General features: G+C 36.0%; 1 protein-coding gene across 2 annotated transcripts in view; it reads left to right on the top strand.

The window, feature by feature from the left end:
* gramd4a (GRAM domain containing 4a) overlaps nt 1-23,572 on the top strand; it is a 57,249-nt gene extending 33,677 nt beyond the window's left edge. The window contains exons 4-20 of one of the 2 annotated variants that reach the window (XM_041257532.1): nt 1,571-1,691; nt 2,741-2,787; nt 4,058-4,190; nt 5,060-5,085; nt 5,341-5,432; nt 8,346-8,437; nt 8,734-8,782; nt 9,091-9,162; nt 11,221-11,264; nt 11,381-11,490; nt 11,802-11,956; nt 12,918-12,935; nt 16,878-17,028; nt 17,649-17,742; nt 18,798-18,882; nt 19,614-19,682; nt 20,229-23,572. In XM_041257532.1, coding sequence (XP_041113466.1) covers nt 1,571-1,691; nt 2,741-2,787; nt 4,058-4,190; nt 5,060-5,085; nt 5,341-5,432; nt 8,346-8,437; nt 8,734-8,782; nt 9,091-9,162; nt 11,221-11,264; nt 11,381-11,490; nt 11,802-11,956; nt 12,918-12,935; nt 16,878-17,028; nt 17,649-17,742; nt 18,798-18,882; nt 19,614-19,682; nt 20,229-20,330 — 1,460 coding nt within the window. In that variant the 3' untranslated portion in view covers nt 20,331-23,572. The remainder of the gene's footprint in view (nt 1-1,570; nt 1,692-2,740; nt 2,788-4,057; nt 4,191-5,059; nt 5,086-5,340; nt 5,433-8,345; nt 8,438-8,733; nt 8,783-9,090; nt 9,163-11,220; nt 11,265-11,380; nt 11,491-11,801; nt 11,957-12,917; nt 12,936-16,877; nt 17,029-17,648; nt 17,743-18,797; nt 18,883-19,613; nt 19,683-20,228) is intronic. The other variant, XM_041257533.1, reaches the window with a different exon arrangement.
* Nucleotides 23,573-23,851: the final 279 nt, after the last annotated feature.

The raw sequence follows: 23,851 nt of genomic DNA, 5'->3' as shown, positions 1-23,851 counted from the left end.
CAGAAAATGCCATAATTCTGCTGTTACATTATGCTGCAAAAGCTCTAGGAAAGGTCTCGGAACTAGAAGGACTCAACACAAATAGAATCATGCAAATTACTCTACGGCCTTGGTCAAGTCAGTTTACCAGTGCTTCTGCCCCTCCAGCTAAAAAAAAAATAAAAAAAACAATGCAATCAAGGGACTACTACTCTACTGTAATTACACTGCGTCAAACCTGAATCGCCTGGGGTTCAACACCAGTTCATTATGGACCCATTTGAAAACAGCAGAGTCTTTTTGAAGCTTAGAATTGTTTGAATTTTTAACGTGTTACAGTCTTGCTGATTTTATAAGTCACCGACAAGTTGAGATAGACATTTTAGGTCCTAATAAGCTACAACAAAGGTGGCATAACTTTTCATTTTTGGGATATAATAATTTGATAATTCTTTTTTGTGATTTTGTTGTTCAGTAATTAGGGAATTAGCCAATCGGAACAACTTCAATGTACATGGTCCAGCAGGATCCAAAAATAATCTATGGCAAAGATCATCGCAATTATAAAAATGGCATTGCCTTAGTCACCCAATATTACATTGTTTGTGGTTTCTATCTATCTCATCATCAGCCTTTTACAATTCACTGCTAGATGAAGGCCTCCCCAAGATTCTTCCACAAAAGCCTGTTTACTGTGTCCCTCATCCACGTTTTTTACAATATAATTGTAAATCTCGAAAAACTACTTGCTTCTAAATCTTTTGTAGTCATCTTTGTATTACTTTAGTATAAACACATGTTAATTTGGATTCATATGTTGTTTTTTTCTGACTTTATGTGAACAAAAAGACACACATTTACCCATTTTCCCATTGGAAATAGTGATATCTTGAAATATCACTGTCCTGGTCACAAAAGCAAAGTTTGTGGGGAATAATAGCCATTTTCTATACTTTTGAGGCATAAGCAATTAGGAAATAACACTTACTACCCAGGAACAGAATATTTTTTTTTTTTTTTTTGTTACACAGTGTAATCAAAATTTGGAAACCATGTTATTACCAATGCTTTTAATGAACACCTTATCAATACATAACTAGATTATCTTTTTAAAATAATCGCCAAAATTAACTTGAGACAACCCACTTTTGTGGTGATCAACATAACTTTGTGAATCCTATGAAATATGAAGTAATGCTTATTGGAGCAGAGCAATATTTGATTTTATTTCAAGAATTAAACAATGTTTAGATTTGAAACATGGTTATGTAAATATGTTACCTCAAGGGTCCTTTTAAAAAATAAATGTGATGATCCAAATTCACTGGTTTATCACAGAATTAAATTGAATAGGATACTGAAAAATGTTTAGTTTGCAAGATTAGGTAAGGATTTATGCTTTTTAATTGAGAGAATTATGTATTACTTTCAATGGATAATGAAAAAATATTTATAAACTGTTGGTGCAACTGTGTTAATTGAGCAATTTAGTTTTTTTTTTGGTAGATAATGTATTACAGTATGCAAGTCCTTTGTATAGGTTGTTAGTGCATCGGGCATTTTACAATTATTTTTTTTTTTTTTGTTGCAGAGGAAGAATTAAGAAAACTGCGAGAAGAAACAAATGTTGAAACATTAAAACAGGAACTTGATAAAGAGAGAATAAAAAGAATAGAACTGGAACAAAAAGTCAACGAACTTCTGAAAACAAGGTAGGAGTCCACAATACTAATTACTTTGAACTTTTACACTGTTCAGTCTCTCACCTTTTTACACGTTCAGTTCTTCCTTAACAACTCCGAGTAAGCTTACACTGGTAACCAGCATTTGCCATTTAAGTTATTTAACAGCAGGCGCTGTGAAATATGATTACTGTTATTATCTCTATGGGAATGCATCTCACCCCCATGACAGGGATATAGTGTAGGCTCATGCTTACATTTCTTATCTTCATCCAAGTGCGGCTATTTCTTTAGCATAATTTATTGAGGGTTTTAGAATTAAGGTCACGGGGACCTTCTTTTTCAGGCATCAGATTGGTTGAGCTAAGAATGGCTACATTTTCAGAACTGCTTTCCCAAATCTCATTGTTTTACATTGTCCTTTTATAAAAACAAGTTCTACTGACTGTACTGTAAATGTTTTCACAATGCTAACATCTGATTTAAGGCGGTTTCCTAGGAATCACTTGTACTGCTTTGATTAAAATAATGCATCACCATTTGCTATGGTAATACTGAACCTTGCAATGTAGTGTGTTTATACTTGATGTTGTTGACAGGCTTAAAATGTGTACAGAAAAGAATATGATAAACATTGGTTGTTTTTTAGTACTACACTTAAAATAAAGCAATAAAAAATGCATCCATTACCTTTAACATTTTAAACACTGCAACTGCTAACACAATTTTAAAAATAGAATTGCTTACTAACAACTTGGCAAGTGACCTAAGAGTTTTTCAAAGAGCAGTTCTGCATGCCAGTGGCTAAACGTATGTCAGTATAGTTATGCAAAATATCTACTACTGACACCAACAATCCAGCACGTACTATGAGGTACAAATCCAATATGGAAAAGTTTCCTGCTGGTAGTAGTTTACTATACTTCTTTTTTTTGTGTTGATTTATTTCAATATGTAAAGTATCTAAAACATAGGACATTATTATTTTTTTTTTTTTTAATATTCTAAAATGTCTTGTCATTTTAGAGAAACCTGTGTTGTACATGATCATATTTGTCTTTTTTTTTCCCTCCATGCAGAGCAGAAGAATCTGCAGTACAGCAGCCTACAAAAGTCAATGGATCAGGTAACAAAACATATAACAACCCTGTTTGAATGCTGTTTGAATATGGCTGATACTGTGCATGTACATGTACCTCCTGATGTGGAAAGTATGTCGTGTTTACTCATTCAGCAGTGTGCGCTGGGTTTGAGGAGATATCCGTGTTCCTAACACCTGCTCAGTTTAGCATAAAAATCTAATTTGTTACCTATAGTAGTTTTACTTGTCTGTGCACTCTGAAACCATGCAATAACCTCACCTTGTTGTTATACTGTTTTATTGCATGCTCTTCGGTTCTTGTGGTCTAAGTGCAGCAGTTTTAAATGGTATCTCTGTTATAGTTAAGGAAGCAATGCTAACATAAAAAAGAATATTCTGTTTTTTCCCCAATTCGTATATTTGTCCATTTAATTTCAGCTTGGGAGGAGATGCACCGTCTGCAACACTATTTTAATATTGTGTAGGTCAGAGCACCATTAAGTCTGCCCAAACCCACCACCCGTCCGTCCATCCATTAGGAAATATATGAACCACCAAACTAATGTGAAGTGTGAGAATTCTGCAGCGTTTCTCTGTGAATTACCCCCTACTGGGATCTATAGTACAAAGGATTGACACACTTAAGGATTGCTTTTTTAAATGAGTTTCTTGTCATGTCAACACCCCCTCAAAAGCAACACATTGAATGAAACTCAGAGTTCATTTCACAGCTGGGGGTGATTAGGATTTCTAGGAGGGCTGTTTCAACAGAATCGCATCAGGGGAAAGAAGATTGGGTGTGAAAATGAGGTAGTGCTGGGCTGATATGAGTTTGAGTTTCAGATGTCAAACACATAGTCCTCCTGAGATAGAGGGGGAGCTCTGCGACAATGTAGATGGAGTTTATATACATACTGCAAACATTTTTAATTAAACATCAAACTAAATCAAATGTGTAGTTAGTTTAATCTAAATTAATTATACATGCAATTAGGTACGGTAGATTGCACATACAGCATAGGGCCTTATTTTGAGGGAAGTGCATAGGCTTCTTTTTTTTTTCTTCTTGAATTGAATTAAAACCGCAATGTAGTTTAAAATTGCATATCAGATGAAATTCGGTAACTGAAGTTTACAAATATCCAGTTGAATTGCAGCTTTGTCACATACTGTTGAGAAACATCTATAACCTTTTAGATGACAGAATCTAAAAAGTAAACACCCACACTGTGGGTTGCAATTTGTGGGGTGGGTGGGGGGAGATGAAATGAATACAATATTTCATCTAGCTTCTTTTTTTTTTTTTTTTTTATAGAGAAAAGGGTTGAAACAGTCTATTCAAGATTTCAGAAATGGCTTTATGATAAGTTTGGGGTGTACATTGAGGACTTCCGATTTCAGCCAGAAGAAAACACTGTGGAGACGGAAGAACCACTAAGTGCTAAACGGTAAGCTGGCCTTGAGGCTAAACATTATATAATAAAGAAAATGCAGATAACCACCTACTCAATCTAAATGATTATCTCATTCCCAACGGTTTTGCTGTTTTGTTCAGGTTGTACACGTTTGTATCCACTATGGAGGTTGCATAAATACCATGTAGAGAATTGATAATCCAATTGTAATGAAACTTGGTGTGGACGTTTTACCGTTACAGTATCATATCTTAATGGATTCAGGCTTGTGATTGTAGCTGGAAAACATTTGACTACTTGCCTCGTGCATACTGAGTCACCAGTGGGTGAAGACCAGGTGTTTCTTGAGCTCTTTACTCTGCTGTTCCTAACTTAACTCTTCCCCTAGACCTTTTCTCTTTACTTTTGTTGGTCACACTATGCTATATAGGTCAGGAATCTATTTTCTGTGTATCACAAGCTTAAACCTCCCTCCTGGTTTAACAATTGTAGCACTAGAGTAAGGTACACATATTAAGGTATTGCCTGATACACTGAAAACCCTGCTGCCTTTGAAGTTTCTAAGCTTTTTATAGCTTCCTACAAAAATCGGAGCGTGGGTGTGTGGTACTAACACTGTTGAATATTTAAACATTCACGTTCCTTGAACTCGCAGCGTTCTGATGAGAGGCTGACTTTTGGAATGGTATTCTATCGCTTTGGGTTATTTTAATGTGAAATGACCCATACTGAACTTGTGGAAGGTCTGCTGTCTTTTACAGCAAATGCATACAGTTGAGATGTGGCCAACGGCACTGTACTATATATTGAGATATGCTGTTGTTGGGTGAACAAAAAGCTCCTGCTCTGTACGTACAGGCAGTATGTGTTTAATGACTGGACTGGTTTATTTTGTTTTCTAGGTTAACAGAAAACATGAGAAGATTAAGTAAGTAAATGGAGCTCTACAGTTGTGTTTTAAAGATTAACTTAATGTTTTTTTAATGATTTTTTTTCAAATAAAAAGTGTATTTACACTTAAGACATAGCCAGATACATCTTTATAAGAAGTTAAGGGGCACAATTCTAGTCTTTTCTGACAATGTAAATTCGGGCCTTGGAGAACATTAGCAGTCTGACAAGTTGTGGAGCATGCTACTAATGGTTTCTTGAGTTAAAGGGAAAATAATTATTTTAATTTCAGAACGAGGTGCCAAACCTGTCACTAACTTTTTAAGGAACCTCTCAGCCTTATCAAATTGGCACTCTGTATACACTTCAGCAATTGCCTTCATTGTAAGTATTAATCAGACTTGAATGATTTGTATTGCATTATATCTGTTAGCTTTGAGTAAATTTTGAATGTTGACTTGGATTTGTGTTTTTTTGCATAGCATATCAGTGGTCCTCAAAGTAATTTGGACACTGGCATAAATTAATCTTAATTGGCTGTTTGCAGGCACGCTGACTATTGCATAGGTTCTTATCTTAAACATTGCCTTCCCGCAACATGTACCAAGGCCAAGTCACAGGCAGTAATTATGCATGCCGTGCTTATTCTTTCAAATAATTTATATAAAATATGCAATGCAAATATTTTTAAATAGCATATTTAGACAGATAACCATGAATAAACTAAAATAAGAGGATAGGTAGCGTCTTGCTTCGTTTCAATTTGGCAAATTTGCAACATTACTGTTTTAAAAATCGCTCATCTCCAGTACAATTATTCAGAGAAAGTTGATTCATAACTAAATCTACTATGGTGTTTCCCTTGTCTGGTGATATTAAAAAAAATAGAGAGAATTAAATTCTAAATACTGAAATGTATTATTGTTCTTAATAACAGTCGGTGAAATTCAGTGTTACCCAGCATATTAACTAGGGATGCACCAAATACAAGTTTTTGGGATTCGGCCGAATACTGAATCTACAAAATCTGTCAAGAAAACTGAAGGAAACTGTTGCTTGAAAAATAGACTAGCAGCTAATAACACGGGACGTGCACAGTTTTGAGCCTTTTAGTTAATATTTTTATTCACAAATGGAACTATATCCATGAATAAGATTTCAGTTTGAGACATACACAATTTACCGCTAGCCCCCTACCTCCGACAGAATTGTGAAAACACAGAACCGTTTACATTTCCTTTACAAGAAAGAAAAGCCTCATCTTTGCCATAACACACTATCTTCTTTAATGGTGTTTCAACCTGTGTCGCCTGAGAGTGTAGGGTTGCCAACAGGCACCAGAATCTCGGGACACTAAGGTTTTGTAACTCGCCTCTCTAAACTGCAATGTGTTCATTAACATGAGTGTGAATTGTGTGAACTGTCGCTAAATTTATTGAATTGTTTTACCTGGTTGTAACCAAAAGCACACACATGCCTGCGAGGATCGCTTCCATCAATCCGACCTATACAGCAGCTGATTGGCTTTCAGAGTCTCTGATGGGTGGGACTGTGTAAAGCAAGAAATATTAAACAAACAGAAACTTTACCTGCTGACACAAGGTTAAATAAAATAGTGCAGGTGACTGCAAAGTTTTGTATAATAACGGTGCTGCACTATTTTGATAGATATTGTTTACTGTATAAAAAGAAATTTCAAGCAATATGATAAATCGTTGTTACAAGGCTCTCCGGATAGAATCACCACCACAATTAAACAGTTAAATACATTTACTAAACTGCTGGAAGCAATTCACAACCACTTTGCATGTCAAATACATTGCAGTTTAGAAAGGTGCGTTAAAAAACCTGACCTGCCTTAGTGTCCCGAGGTTCTGGAGCCTGTTGATAACCCAATCTGAGAGCTATGAGGAACAAATTACTGTGATGAGTGACCTGAATCTCCCTGCGAAATAAAACCCACGTTGATTTAAATGCACCGTGTGTGTAACATATCAAATAGGCTACGAAATAGTTTAAAAGATATTTTTAATAAAACACAGCAGTTCCCAAATAAATCAACTTGTATTGGCACATTACAATAATGTAATTTAATTTACCATTGTTCAACAAGGTCTTGCACATCTGACAATTTTAAAGTTACAAAAATATATATATTTGTGTACCAATTATTATAATTTTGTTTTTTTTTTAATCTCAGTATGATCTTTAGAACACGTTCTGACAGACAAAGCAACAAGGCCTACATCAGTTTGCAGTTACTATATATTACAGATTTACTTCATAACTTTACTCCATGAAGTGTGATGTGAATGTGCTTTTGCATACGGGGGTATGTTTGCATTCAGCAGCTGCGTGACTGTTAAGTGTGTGCGCCACCAGTAATTTAGGGAGTTGAGAGCTACGATAGAGTTCACCAAACATGCTCTTATTATTAAATACAACATTACATTCTATACCGGATTTGTGTCTTATTTAAAGAACTGCACACATTGGAGGGATGTATTAAAATGGATGTGCATCTGGGTGGATGTAGGATTCGGCCTAATCCGAACCCTGCTCAAAAAGTAGGTATTCAGGCAGAAACCAAATTCTGGCTTCGGTGCATTCCTAATATTAACACCCCGCCTTTGCTCAAGAATGATTGGACAGATGTCAGATCTTTCACTTTCCTATTGGCTACTCACTCGCCTTCAATTTTCATGCGGAATACCGTGAACGGCCTCTGCTTGCTTATAATTGGACAGCTTCGTAAAACTTGGCAAATATTTGACTCTCCTATTGGTTAAACTTACTGTTAGTACCTGCAACTGAAACAGACACAGTTTCTGTCCCACCCTGCTAACTTATGGTTGATTACTTAACTAATTTACATGAGTAAATGTGTTCACGACCCACAATTTAAGAACAGCTGCCACAGACACAATTGCTAGGCTTTGCGGGTACAAATTTGCCCGTGGGCACTACTTTTGAGGACCACTGGCATAGATCTTACTAACAACACTGACTAAGCCAGACTAAGCTCTATTGCAGTACAGGTTATTTGTGAAAGAGCAGATGTAAGTATTTCCCACCGACAAAATATGCTGTTGTTTTACAGCATTAAAATTTGAGTCGGTGAGGACTGCCAAAATTAAGCATGTTGGAATATGCTTGCAGCTCAGTCCACAACTCAGACTTTGCCATTACAATTACGTTGTTAAAGGGAAATGTTGCATTTTTTATTATTGGTTAACATTTTTAGTTTTTTCTGTTTTATATCAGTGCAACAGTGTGTTGTTTTTGTCATTTTTGTAGATTTACATGAATGCTGCGTGGCATGGCTGGGCCATCCCTATGTTCCTCTTTTTAGCCATTTTGAGGTTATCCTTAAATTACCTCATTGCAAGGTAAGAAATCTCACTTGAATCGTGTTTGGTTCTTCTCAGAAACTGATATACTAAGCACAAATGTATACTATATTAGGATGTACTGTAGTATAATCCAGCTAAGTATTGATTCACTGAGTGCAAATTACAATCCATGTCTCCATTTGTAGTGTAAAATCGAGTAAGAACTATTACTATACTTTTTTACTGTAAAAGTACATGTTACTTTCTCTGCTTTGCTTATATTAAATTGCAATAACTGCAGAAATAATTTTAAAAAATAAATAAATAAAAAGCTGTTGTGTTCCTGTTTTCAGGGGTTGGAGGATACAGTGGAGTATTGTGCCTGAAGTTTCAGAACCTGTGGTAAAGTGTGCTTTATACTAGACACAGGAAGTTGTGACTTGTTAGTCACGAGAGCTACTTTACTCCTGGCTTGTTGCAAATCTAAAGTTGCCATACAACTGTTGTCTTTCAGTATTTCATTTAGCATGTAAGATTTAAGATTTTCTGAATACAACACACAACTGATGTCTAGACAACTTGTATTATTTTTGTTAACTGTTTAATGTTAGTATGTGTAATTATGCATCACCACTTTTATTCCACCACAAAATGATAAAAATAGCTTTTTACATGAAATAATTTCGCAAAATGCACTTTCTCATACTTAGGAACCTCCAAAAGAAGACCTTACCGTATCAGAAAAGTTTCAGCTTGTTCTTGATGTTGCACAAAAAGCGCAGGTACTCTTAAATACTTGTTTATGCTTGTCTTTTGTGATTTGTGTGTGTATATCTGTCTCTATCTATCTATCTATACATTGAACAAAAATATAAACGCCACATGTAAAGTGTTGCTCCCATGTTTCTTGAGCTGAAATAAAAGATCCCAGAAATTTTCCATATGCACAAAAAGCTTATTTCTCTCATTTTGTGCACAAATTTGTTTACATCCCTGTTAGTGAGCATTTCTCCTTTGCCAAGATAATCCATCCACCTGACAACTTATCAAGTTGCTGATTAAACAGCATGATCATTACACAGGTGCACCTTGTGCTGGGGACAATAAAAGGACACTCTAAAATATGCAGTTTTGTAACACAACACAATGCCACAGATGTCTCAAGTTTTGAGACAGTGTGCAATTGGCATGCTGACGCCAGGAATGTCCACCAGAGCTGTTGCCAGAGAATTGAATGTTCATTTCTCTACCATAAGCCGCCTCCAACGTCGTTTTAGAGAATGGTCCAACCGGCTACACAACTGCAGACCATGTGTAACCACGCCAGCCCAGGACCTCCACATCTAGCTTCTTCACCTGCGGAATTGTCTGAGACCAGCCACTCAGACAGCTGATGAAACTGTGGGTTTGCACAACCGAAGAATTTCTGCACAAACTGTCAGAAACAATCTCATGGAAGCTCATCTGCATGCTCGTCATCCTCACCAGGGTCTTGACCCGACTGCAGTTTGGCGTCATAACCAACTTCAGTGGGCAAATGCTCACCTTTGATGGCCACTGGCACGCTGGACGGATGAATCCCGGTTTCAACTGTACCGGACAGATGGCAGACAGCGTGTATGGCGTCGTGTGGGCGAGCGGTTTGCTGATGTCAACGTTGTGAACAGAGTGCCCCATGGTGGCGGTGGGGTTATGGTATGGGCAGACATAAGCTACGGACAACGAACACAGTTGCATTTTATCGATGGCAATTTGAATGCACAGAGATACCGTGACGAGATCCTGAGGCCCAATGTCGTGCCATTCATCCGCCGCCATCACCTCATGTTTCAGCATGATAGTGCACGGCCCCATGTCGCAAGGATCTCTACACAATTCCTGGAAGCTGAAAATGTCCCAGTTCTTCCATGGCCTGCATACTCACCAGACATGTCACCCATTGAGCATGTTTGGGATGCTCTGGATCGACGTGTACGACAGAGTGTTCCAGTTCCCGCCAATATCCAGCAACTTCGCACAGCCATTGAAGAGGAGTGGGACAACATTCCACAGGTCACAATCAACAGCCTGATCAACTCTATGCGAAGGAGATGTGTCGCGCTGCATGAGGCAAATGGTGGTCACACCAGATACTGACTGGTTTTCTGATCCATGCCCCTACCTTCTTTTTTTTTTTTAAGGCTTCTGTGACCAACAGGTGCATATCTGTATTCCCAGTGATGTGAAATCCATAGATTGGGGCCAAATTAATTTATTTCAATTGACTGATTTCCTTATTTGAACTGTAAAATCTTGGAAATTGTTGCATGTTGCGTTTATATTTTTGTTCGTGTGTGTATATGGCCATATAACTATTCTTGCTCTCAGAAACAGCAACAGCTGTGATGGGTTGCATTAAAGCAACCAGGTTCAATTTTGTTTAGAGCTTGGGTAAAACAATTGAGTGAAGTCAAAGCACAGTCCTGCACTGCTACAGTGTTTATATCCAACCTCCAGTGGCCTCTGCAACACTGTTTACATTAGTCCAGGGCATCATAATCAGTAGGGTAGTTCTTCTTCTTTAAAATGTATTACTCTCAAACATCCAGCAAGTAGGGAAGAGACTTCATGATACATACACACACACATACATGCTCACAGACAACTCTCTGGGTGGAGTTGTTAGTATTGTAGCTGGCAGATGTCCAGGTCATGCCTGAGAGGGTTGTAAATTCTCATTGGCCCAGCAGTGAGAATATAACAACTTTTATTTATTTATTTTTGTTTGTTGTTGTTATCAAACCACTGCATATGTTTGCATTGTAATTGTTATAACTGACGTTCACTTTTCCTAAATACAGAATCTATTTGGCAAGATGGCAGATGTGTTGGAAAAGATTAAAAAGTAAGTAGATTCCCGTTCTAAAATACCAGTTCTGAATCTGTAGTTTCCAGTAGTACTTAAGTGTACAAGTTTCCTGTTTGCCTTTAATCAGATGTTTGTTATTTCTGTCCTTGCAGCTTATTTATGTGGGTCCAGCCTGAAATAACACAGAAGCTATATATAGGGCTCTGGGTTGCATTTATTGCATCTAGTTTCCTTCCCTTCAAACTGCTGGGCTTTTTAATGGGTAAGAAACTTTTTTTGGGTGCGGGAGGGGGAGGAGTAGGGTGTGTATGCCTTATATTGTAACTTACATAATGATAGATGCATTGAGGATCTGATTCAAGCCTTGCTGTAAGTGATAGAACTAAAATAATCATTGCTACGGGATAAAAGGGATTATTATTAATATCTCTAGAGAGGTGTTAGCCCTTTTTCAAAAACTCTCAATATATGTGTTTCTCTGAATATGATTTGAGATTGTTTAACTGTGTACCTGCCAGTAAGTGTTTATTGAACATCTATATTACTTTTTGTTTTTTGTTATTTTCTGAAAAGGAGTATATGCTGGAATCAAGTTTTTCATAATCGATTTCATCTTCAAACGTTGCCCAAAGCTCCGAGACAAGTATGATACTCCTTACATTGTATGGATGAACTTGCCTACTGACCCACAGCTCAAAGAAAGGACAAATGCAACAGTATCAAGACGGGTAACTAATCTCCTTTCCTCTACTCGTTCACTGAACTGCTGGGTGGTTAAAACTCATGTCATTTTAACTGCAGAATTTTCAATAATTAAACCTTCTCCATCCTTTTTTAGATGGATTTTCATGTCTCCAGGTAGCCATTCATAATCCAGTTTACAACTTACTGTTCACTCTGAAGCAAATACAGCTTCTGCGGGGTCTACCAAGTGGCTAATATTGTCTCTTTACTGTTAGTTTCTTAAAGATTAATTACGTGTGGTGTTACATTTTTCTGTGTTTTATTATACTCTCCTGCATTGTTCTTTTTATTCTCTGCTCTGTGCTCATTTCTTTTTGATTATGATTCATAGCACTTTCAATCTGAAGCTTACTTGTAAACAAGGGGCCTATGAACTGAATGGCAGTCGTACCAAGTGAATGTAGTGAAGTGGAGAATAAAAATATCCATGCAGTAGAGCAGGAAAGGGGCTTGAGGGGAAAATATTGGCTCAAAGGGTTATTGCAATTTATATGAACTCTTTGTGTTGGAAAAATACTTCCCAGTTTAATATACTGTTCTAGTATCATGTTAAATGTAACATTTTACATCTGCATGCTAAATTATATTCTAGATAAACACAGGTAAACAATGGTTGGATTTTAAAACAATTTTAATATTTCTGAAGTCGGTTGTTCCAGTGGCACCTGAGAGGGGTGGGGAGGAGGTAAAGGATGTTGAAGTTTCTTTTCTGTTTTTATATTTTAACTTTTTGTTTTTATTAATCACTTTAGGAAAAATATATATTTGCATTATATTTTACATGCTGTGTAGCCTGTAGATTTCCTTACCTATATTCCCTTTTCTGTTAACACTGTTTGTGCTGTTAGTGTATTTATTGGTTCTTGTTTCTTTTCTTAACCTAGCCATGGCATTTTTCTTTTGTCACTGTCACATTGGTATTCTGTTATTTTCTTTTCCTGCCAGCTGTCAGGGCATGAAAAGGTATGGACTTTGTTGTGTGCACAGTTTTCTAGTTTGAAAGTGCTCGTGTGCAAGATAAGCTGACATGCTGTGTGTGTGTATATTAGATACATGCCTGGTTAACACAGTCTAGTGTGTGTATTTATGGAGTAAAATGTGCGCCATATGTTTTCATACATCACACTAGCTGCACACACTACAGTGTGTACTGTACATACAACTCATGATTGGAACAAATTAGTCCAAATGCAAAATGAGCATGGTAGCCCTCCTTGTTGCCATGGCGAAACATTACTGTGCTTCACAGCGTGGAGATCATCATATGTATATCCTTGGTTTGATATATGTTTTTTAAACATCCCGTCATTTATTTGATGTTTTATTTTGTTTTTATTTAACTATGTGGCAACATTTTCATCCATACTTCTTGTGTGTGTAATAGAAATAGCAGGAACCCTCTTCTGATGGAACTGTTTCTCCTGTGTTTGGTGTGTGCTCTGAGAGTGCGTCTGCAAAACAGGGGCAGGCAAAGAGGAAGTGGATTTATCAAAGTGAACCATTGTAAACGTCACTTTTTAATATTACTTTTATCCTTGGTGGTAGTAGAGGTTGTTATAAGGTAACTATGTGGAACAGTTAAACAAGGATTTGAAAGAAAACCAATGTCGCCCAAATCCATTATCCATGGGGCTCTTTGTTTTCTTGATTTTTTTTTAAATTTAATTTAATTTTTTTCCTGAATTTTACCATGCTTAATCTTTGTCCTCCGGACATAGTGCCACATGAAACTGCTGGTTGTGCCATTCAGTTTAGATGCGTGTTTGTAAACCAATACTGGTTTGAGTGAAAAGCTGCTCAGATTTTGTGTATTTTAAATGTTTTGGTATATAGCAAAACAGTATTGAATAGTGACATTTAGTATTTCAAAACACATGAAACTGTTTTTATTTTTTAAATGGGGCTGCAGTTTGTTTTTGAAGGCTTCCTGCACTTATTTTCGGTCTACTGTATCCAAAGGTATTTTTTTGTACACAAAGTATTAAGCAGTTATAAGCACATTGAACAGGATGTTGTGGTAATACTATTCTGTATAATTTTGATCTCTTCATCATTGCAATATAGTTGTGGTATGATTCTGTGTTTTGCTTAAAGGTGCAATTCATTTGATACCTCTTTTTATAATGGCTAAAGTTTCTTGAATTTCAGTTCATTTTAAGTCTATGTATGAAAGGGCTTGAGTAACACTATGGTGATTAATGTGATTTTAAAACTACAAAAAAAAACTTGATTATCCAGGATTGTGTATTTCTTATGGATGAAAGCTGTTTCAAGAGACAATTAGTTTAGAAAATGTGTTCTGCACAGTTTATAACACACATTTAAATATTATATTGTACCTACAGTCTACTTCAGCTTGCAGGTAGTCTAACATAGACAACTGTTCTGTAACATTTCAAACCATTCATACGCAGATTTGTTCCCATCTTTTTATGTTAGGCTAACTAAAATTGATCTGCTTGATCCAGATAGCAAGAATCTGTACCTTTTTTCAAAATTGATAATATTTTGTACAAAACTGCTTTTTCAATAATAAAAATATGGCATATATTTCCTCCATACATTTTTTCATTATTACTAATACTTTAATAATAAATAGGTACAAGTTTTAAATTATGGTTCCACTGGGTGACTAGCTTGTATCTGGAACTTGTGTATTGGTTTTCACAGCATTATTATTATTATATTCTTATTATTGTTATTGTTACTATAGGCAGGGCTGGATTCTAGGCCCCTATCTTATATGAATAACAACAAATATACCATTATATATATATATATATATATATATATATATATATATATATATATATATATATATATATATATATATATAAAGCTTAACTCATGCTCCACCAATTTGCAAAAGGTACCATTTTGTGTTTTTTTTTTTTTTTTTTTTGAAAATCTGGAAATTTCAGCAATTTTATTTTTCAGGTTTTTCTCCCTAATTTGAAATGCCCAATTATTTTTATTTCAATGTGGCCCAACACTGCCACGCCTGTGCTGACATGAAGACATACCCACGCGTCCTCTGAAACGTGCACCATCAGCTGTCCTCTTTTCACTCTGCAGGCCTGCCATTCAGCCACCTCAGAGCTACAGCATCGAAGGACCACGCAGCTCTGGGCAACTTACAGGCAGACCCACAGGTGCTCGGCCAGCCCACAGGGTCACTGGTGGGCGGTGAGCAGAGGACGCCCTGGCCGACCTAAGCCGCCCCCTACCCGGGCGGCGCTCGGCCAATTGTGCGCTGCCACCTGGGAGCTCCCATTCACGGTCGTCGGTGGAATAGCTTGGACTAGCAAACTGTCGACCTCCAGTTAATAGGGCACATCCTACAATTCATGTGGAGTGCCTTTACCGGATGCGCCACTCGGGAGCCCCCTCATTTTGAGCTATTATACTTGGCTTTGATCAGAAACGTTTAACTATGGTTAGTAATTATTACGAAAATTGAACTGAACGACTGACCAGATCTGCCAGAAACAGTTCAGTCGATGGCGGTGTGCTAAATACATTTCAAAATAAATTCGGAAAAACCTGACGCCTACGTCAAATCCCATAGCAGAGCTTGATAATCACCTTTCTCAATCGCCAACACAGCAAAGGAAGTGAACTTTCCTTGCTTTGGTGTTTTTTTGACTCGCTTCGTTAAAGAAAACGCTCTTTCTCCAGGGTCGGGATAATGTTTTCGGCGGTTCGGGGCTTTCAGCAGATTTGTAATATTTCTAACGCCCCTCTTTGCCGCTTGCATTCTTTTTCTTCCTGTTTCTTGTGTTTGTTTTGCTGCCCATGAAAAAGACATAGACTTATAGTTTACCTGTGAGGTAATCCGGCCCTGACCTATAGGAACACACATTTTTGTTGGATTAAAGGTGCCCTGTCATTTTCAGCTGCTTTTAAGGGCTCACTGTAAATTAAAAAAAATAAAATAAAAAAAAAGTGAAATAGTTGTAAACTCTACTTAAATTGTTTGGTATAGTTTTAATTATATTTTTAATTCATTTGTCATATCAAATGAAAATATGTCAAAGCTCCCAGTGATAACTGAGTAACAACGTTTTTTGTGTCCAGCTTTATCACAAAACACAATATTACAGTTGTAGCAACAAAATGGGCCTGAAAGACCTTTATTTCATATTAAATACTTAGACAAAAATATTGCAGGTGTTGTTTTAGAGTTCTTTTAATTTAGTAGTATTTTAATATAAAGGTAATCAGGTTAATCTCCAACGAGATAATATTGTAATAGAGTAAATGAAAAACGTTTCTTTGTTTTATTTTAGTTTTTATAACTAAACAATAAAAGGGTTGATTAAAATGTGACAATCCAACTGATTTTATGATTTCACAGGGTATTTGCTCATATCTTAATCCAGCATGTGTTGTGTGTTTTTTTTGGTGAACTACCAATCTAGTTTAGTTGTGTTTTGCATTTGATTTTGTTTTGCTTTAATAGGCTGCCCAGGGTTGCTTTTTGTTAAGACTGAATTTTTAAACCATAAAAAAAAAAAAATATTGAGGGATGAAATTCAGCTTGCAGTATGCTTTGCATGAGATTTGAAAAAAGCAGAAGTGCACTTTCTTTAAAACATTCAAGTTCAGGAAAGTCTTTGCCTGCCCTGCGTGCCAGAAAATGTTTAAATGTGGGATCAATTTAAATACATCTTTTGATGTATTTGTTTTGCAATTTTTTGAAAGGCTGTGCATTTGGTTTGCTGAATATGTGATTTTATGTAAAGCAATTATGCCTGTACAGTAGGTTTAAGTGCTGAACCAATGATGGAGAATGCAACAGAAAAATCCTTCATTGTTGCATAAAACAGAAAGGTTGACATTCAGTGAGAGGAAACCCCCTGTGTTTTACTAGGAATTAAAAAAAAGATGTTTCTCCATTTATAGGTTCAACCAGTTACATCATCCCGAAGCATCCTTGGGACAAATAACCCTTCGGTGATCAATAGGGAAGATGAAGGCGGGCGATCTCACAGCACCAAAAAAGGCAGTTTCCATGAAATCTTCAACTTATCAGAGACTGAGCGCCCTCTAGCGGGTATGTATTGTAACATGCAATGCACAGACATTTTTTGGATTTCTGGTGTTTTAACACTAAATTAGACAAGATTTAACTAGATAACAAGTGTAATAAAGAGCGTACTTTGTATTTGTTTTTTTCTGTGTGTGTCTTCTGTATCTGATTATCAAGGTTAACCTCCTTTAGACTAAGTCACTGGCTCTTGTTTATTCTTCTTCCCACTGGATTAATGTGCCCAGCAGGAGAATGTCATATTGACATTTTTATTTCAAAACTAAAATCCCACCTTTGCTTTAAATATTGAATGTATGTGGGTTTGTTTGATGGGCCTGCTTCTGTTTATTGTCTTAAAAGATGACATGCTTTTATATAATGGCATGGCTTACTTCATCCTTTCTAAAAACGCTATTAACAATGTGTTTACAAGCCAGCTCGGTTATAAACTATAATCCCTTGTTGTCTGTTTTAAACTATATCCTTCCACAAACTTTACTTGTATCAGCTTGCAGACTTTCTTGACAGTCTGGCGCAATTGTAAACATTCCCCAAAGGTAGTAGATTTTTTTTTCCTTGCTGTTTTACGTGCATGTAAACCTGATGTAGGATCATTTTTAATAACTGTAAACTTTATTTTGCAGCCTATGAAAATGGATGGCGTTGCTGCTTGATAAACAGAGACAGAAAGATGCCAACTGACTACATTCGCAATGGAATCCTTTATGTAACAGAAAAGTAAGCAAGACTTTTTAGCATACTGTAGGTTCAAGTTCTTTGGTCAGTATTGGAATATGACTTTCATATAAGCTGTTTGATTCTGTGGTAATAAAGTATGACATTTGTTTTATTTATATTTTTATTTTATTTATTCAATGTAGATATATTTATAAAGATATATGCAGTCTCTTTCTGACAAAGTAAAGTAGAATACTCTTAGCATGCAGTGTTTTAAATGCTGACATTTTGTTTAGTTTTTTGATGATCTCTTTGCTTTAAATGAATTACTGCTACTTTAATTTCTCCCATTCTTTCCATGAGTAACTGATGATAATACTTTAATCCAATGTAAAGCATAATAGTAAAGCAGCAGCACAGGACCCCAGCCTGCTAGCATCATGTTCATTGATGCACTTTATTTAAAGGTCAGCAGTTGGCATCTTACCCTGTTTGGTCAGTCCAGACACTTGAGACACTCTTGCTCAATTCGATTGAGACCCAGGGATTGTGGTGGCTATGAAAGATGCCACAGGTGATCTTCAAATAGTGCACATGCAGTTCCTGCACAGTGGATAGGTGCAATATCGTGTTAAATTTAGGCTTCACCATCGGGGTACAAATTGGGTTGGGTTGACTTGATCTGCAGCAGTTCTTAAGTAAACTAAGGTAGCTTTGTAGTGCTGTAGGGAATTGCATATCAAATCACATCATGAACTTAATTTGCATCATAGTGAGCTGCCAAATCTAATTGGTTAGACTAGCAAAAGTGGTGCCAGGCAGTGTGTATCGAGGGAGGAGACTATCAAAGTGATTTAATAATTACAATATCACTTAGTTTGTAAACTGTGTTCAACTTTGTAAACTTTTTTTATTGTATGTATTATCGCTAGACAAAATTGTAAAACAAAAAAAAAATAAAATAAATTGAGGCACACTTTTTTTTTTTCTCGCTATTTAGCATATAATGATAATTACAAAAGCTTCCAAATGCATTCCTTTTAGTTTTTGTTTATAAAGATAAGAAGATACTGTACATTGAAAAATCAACTTTTGTTTTTGTTTTTCTTCTCCAGTTATTTATGCTTTGAAAGCTCCAAGTCCGGTTCATCCAAGAAAAATAAAGTCATAAAACTAACAGACATAACAGATATTCAAAAGGTATGTTCTCAATGTGTGCGCTTGTTTTCTGTTCGCTTTCATCTGGTCATTGCTTTACAATGCATGTCAAAGTTAACAATTGTAAGTTTATGTCTGGCTGTAAATACAGTATAATCTCGAAAAACTACTCGCTTCTAAATCTTTTGTAGTCATTTTTGTATTACTTTAGTATAAATATATGTTAATTTGGATTCATATGTTGTTTTTTTCTGACTTTATGTGAACGAAAAGACACACATTTGCCCATTTTCCCATTGGAAATAGTGATATTTTGAAATATGACTGTCCTGGTCACAAAAGCAAAGCTTGTGGGGAATAATAGCCATTTTCTATACTTTTGAGGCATAAACAATTAGGAAATAACACTTACTACCCAGGAACAAAAATTGTGTTACATAGTGTTTTCATTAAAATGTTTAGTATGATACTCGGAGGCCGAAGGTATAAGCAGTCTCTGAATGTAATGTTATGTAAGCCTCTTGAGTTAAATGTTTGGATGTTTTGTTCAAGTTAGGTAAAGACTCTTTGTGGGATTACAAATAACATCCCCCCAAAAAATCTGATGTCTTTTATACACTGTTAAACAAATTATGCATTTTGGAAAATCATCAGAAATACTTGTTTAGCCTTTTACAATTACTATGAAAATATTGGCTAATGAATTAAATTTAGTAAAATAATAACGCATGACGGGACCTGTTCAGTTTAAAAGCATGTCTTTTTTTTTCCAGTACAAAGTGCTGTCTGTTCTGCCAGGATCAGGAATGGGCATTTCAATAGCAACACCGTCTACACAAAAGGTGAGTTAACCATATACAAATGGATTAATGCATGTAAGTGGTGTATTCATTCGTGGAGACAGGTGCCTTTCAGTATGAATGATTTCCAATGCTTAAGTTTAGGAGCTCCTTGACACTTACATTTTTAAGTCATCTTTCTGTTTTAATGGATGCACAGCTAGTTCAATGAACCAAGACAGCCCAACTTGTGATTTGGAAAGCATTTACACATCTGGTGTTAGGCTGTTCTACATTTAGTGGTTACACCTGTTTCTGTGTGGTGTAAATGTACTCTCTGTTGCTTAACACCTGCTTATAAAAAAAGAGTACGGAAAGCTACATTGCCAATTGTCTATATATAGAGATAGATAGATATATGAAAAATTAGGAGTTTACAAAAAAATATTGGCAGTCATAAATGTATTGTAATATAACTTTTTTTTTCTTTTAGCAGAGGCAAAAGTCTCCTGCAGTTTAGAGAGGGGGATAATGCAATGTGTATCATCTCCGCTTGATTTAAATAAATAACTAGAAATTGGGTCTTTTTTGCTTCTTTACTGTTTCTAGCCACTGGTGTTTGGTGCCATGATACACAGAGACGAGGCCTTTGAGATGATCTTCGCCCAGTACATGAAAATAATGTCTGCAGCTTCCATCAGTGAAACCTAGCAGCAAGGAAATGGTCTTCTTGTCTCTCTTGTTCTTGGTGGTGGGTGGGCCAGAGACTCCTTTGCCTGCTTTGCAATACTTTTTTCAGGTCATGGAAATGTGTATTGTACAGTTTGTGTTTTTTGTATTTGTCTCTTTTTTTTTTCATTTACTCTATTGCTGCAAGCCTTGCACAGTAAGCACTTTTTTGCATTTGTTTCCAAGTGCTTTGAAAGTGTGATAAAATAGAAGTTAAGACTGACCTGGAGAAAGACAAATCAAAGCCTTTTTCAATTCCGTAAATTCCATGTATAAAACAAACCCTACTCCAAACGGAATGGACTGGCTAGTGCAAATGCCTGCCAATATTTTACCTTTTAAAATGAATTAATGTAGTTAAACAAAGGATTAAAAAAAATTGTGGTGAATGGCATAGTCTAAGAAGCTGTTTCGACCTAGGATGTTTTTTTTGTACAACGCTTCAAGAAGCATATTGCATAGTAATTGCTAGGTAATTATTTGGTAACTACAGTTTGGTATTAATGAAACTAGTAGGTAACTAATTTAGTGTTACCATGTAAGTAAGGAGTCACAAACTTTCAATAGAGTGCATTTTCATACATTAGTAGTAGTAACCATGTAATTACTACATTGTAAGAGATTGTTAGTTATCATTTAAAAGTGATTTTTATACCACAATTAGATTATTATGTTATACATGGCAGTAATAACCACAGTTCACTGTTATTGCTAAAATAACAACAACATTATTGACACTATACTGTACTTACAGAACATTTACTCAGTAAGTTATATGTAATACCATATATGCCCATCAGTATAACTAAGTGTTTGTTAAAGTGCTTTCAGGCCAGAAGTGACATTCTAATTTTAGACTATTTACATTTTACTAGGTTGTCATTGATAGGGTTTCTATGTAGTTTTCCCAGCAGATTTGTTATCCATTCCAGGATGAGTGCACCCTAACACCTCAGTGAAATTTCCTCTCCTCACTTGCCTTTAGCCAGCTAATGCATTACTTACACCATCCGCTTGTTGTATATCTAAAAAAAGGTGAAATCCTTCAAAGGAGAGAGGTGCCTGCAATAAACTTTCTTGTTTTTACAAAAGGCTTCTATTCACAACTGAAGGAAGACAATAGAAATTATGAAAGTCTTGCTGGGCTTCAGCACTACAGTGTTGACTGCACTGAAGTTTGTCTTTGTTTTTAACCACAAAACTTATTGCACCCTTATACTGTACAAAAACTAAAGAAATAAATCTTTCATGAAACTGTTTAGTAGCCCTGACCAGCAAGTGTTTAAGAAGTGAATTAAAACCCAGCTAGACAACAAGATTCAGAATGACCAATACCGTTTCTACTATTCAGAATAAGTTGCGCAGCACAAACCATTTCCAAATCCCCATACCAAAGCACTTACTTAAATGCACTCTGTGGAAGGGCAGTGATGGTAATGGCCAGGTAGTACAAATATCTGTACTTGGTCAGCATTTTGTATTTTGGCCTCACTCTCTTAGTACACTTCAGTGATGCTTACTGAGAATGCACTGCAAACAGTTGTACTGTTAGCAGCAAGATATAGGAACTCATTTAGTTCAACAGGTACCGGGTTCGTAGCGGCAGTTCATCCAAAATCATTGTTTAATGAATTCTGTTTTAACTTTTGCATCAGTGACAGACCAGGCTTTTCTTTTCTTTTTTAAACAGTATTCTGGCCTCTGCCTGTTGTGCTCTTAGCTTTTTGTAAGGATTCTGGTACGTTTGTTTACTTTAACCAGGTTTAATTTTCAAACCATGTTTGTGAGCAGTGCTGGAGGAACAAAGTAAAACATAATAGGTGATAGGGCCAATTTTAAATGAATTGCCATATTGTAGTTCTGGCCACCACCTCCCAAGAATTATCAGTATATTAACTCTGGCTTTAAATAATTGCTCAGATGTTTTTAGATACTAAGCAGACTATCAAGAAGCAGCGAAACATGTCACTGTTAATTAGTCATTACCATGTCCTATTGCTTAGAGAATTGCTTAGTGCTTTATTTGAATGTTTTTGTATGTATTTGTTTTTAAACAGTGGGACAACATTTTTGTAATCCAGATTCCTAAACCTTAGAAAAACTGTCCACTGTCCTGTTTTAAGCTCCGTACAGGAACATTAACAATATCACTATGGTTTGGTTTATTTTTGTCACATGAATACCAGAACAGCCTAGTATGTGGCATACTGCCTTTGTACTAATAGAATGCAAACAGTGTACATGAACATACTAAAGCACAGAATGTATTGTAAAAGTGTTTGCTGCCAAATGTGAAGTGCTCTATTTTAGTTTACAGTTGAGATCTGAAATGTTTACAAAAGGTTGGTTGAAGCTCCATGATTTTCTGCTTCTTAAAATGGAAGAGAAGAAGCCAGTTTGAATCCCTTTTGTGGAATGGGATATGAGAACTAGCGATATGTCTTGTAATGAAACCATACGTTTTGAACATTGGTGCCCCATCTGAATGGTCACGTGACAACCCAAATATGTCTTAAGAATGTATAATGGTACAAATATATACATTTTGATAGCACACATTCTTTTTAAGGTAGATTAAGCCACCACAACCCCATATCCACAACTGTTTTAATATGTATTGTCAGAGACTGAGAAATATGCAAATTGCTTTTGAGCAGCTCTTCTGCAGCATGTTTCTGTGGGTGGAAGGGTTTTCAGGTCACTTGATACTGAGATTTTCGCATTTTATATATATTTTTTCACAACAGTGGATACATACTGTATATATTTTCTCCACAGTTCTACAGCACGAGTAGAAGGCAGCTTACTAATTATGGTAGTAATTCTAAAACTTGGAGATGAGAAAAAAAAGGATTGTTATTTCCACACAAAGGTGGTGTCTCATTTTACTGCATTTTTTTTTTTTTTAAATAAAAAAAAAAACCATAAAAATGAAATCGAGCTGTTGGTCTTCAAATGTATTAGTTGTTTTTGTGTAAATGTTTGCTGTCTATTTTCGTAATGTTCCCAATTGGTATAAAAGAACAGAAGGAAATGTTTGTTAGTCCTTTGAAGGAGTTGTGAGCATGTGTTTGTAATCTGTGTAGCTGGTGTGAAGCTAAAATTTATATTGAAAAATGTACAAATTTCCCCTGTAAAGTTTTTAAAGAGAAGGATGTATATCATAAAAAAAAAAAAAACTGCTGTACATTTTTTTTATTTAAGTAAATTAATTTAAAGTTAAACCAGTGTGATATTTTGAGTGTCCAAAGCAGTTTTATTTGCATGATTTTGATTGCTACACATTCTTCAATATACTGTACACCTGTGGAAAGGTAAGTAATGCGTGTATTAGTAATGGTGTAGAATTGACTATTGGACTATTTTTGCATTGCTCACTTGGACACAATGTTGATCCTCTCTTGCAGGTCCAAGCCCACCACTGTCTTGTGACCGCTCCTCCTAAAATGCTTGTTCCACAGTGATGGAAAATAAACTGCATCAGTAGTTCAGGAGACTGGAGT

This window comes from Polyodon spathula, chromosome 8 (genome assembly GCF_017654505.1).
Source record: "Polyodon spathula isolate WHYD16114869_AA chromosome 8, ASM1765450v1, whole genome shotgun sequence".
Classification (NCBI taxonomy): domain Eukaryota; kingdom Metazoa; phylum Chordata; class Actinopteri; order Acipenseriformes; family Polyodontidae; genus Polyodon; species Polyodon spathula.
The sequence above is the reverse complement of the archived record's forward strand: the minus strand, read 5'-3'. Positions and strand labels throughout refer to the sequence as shown.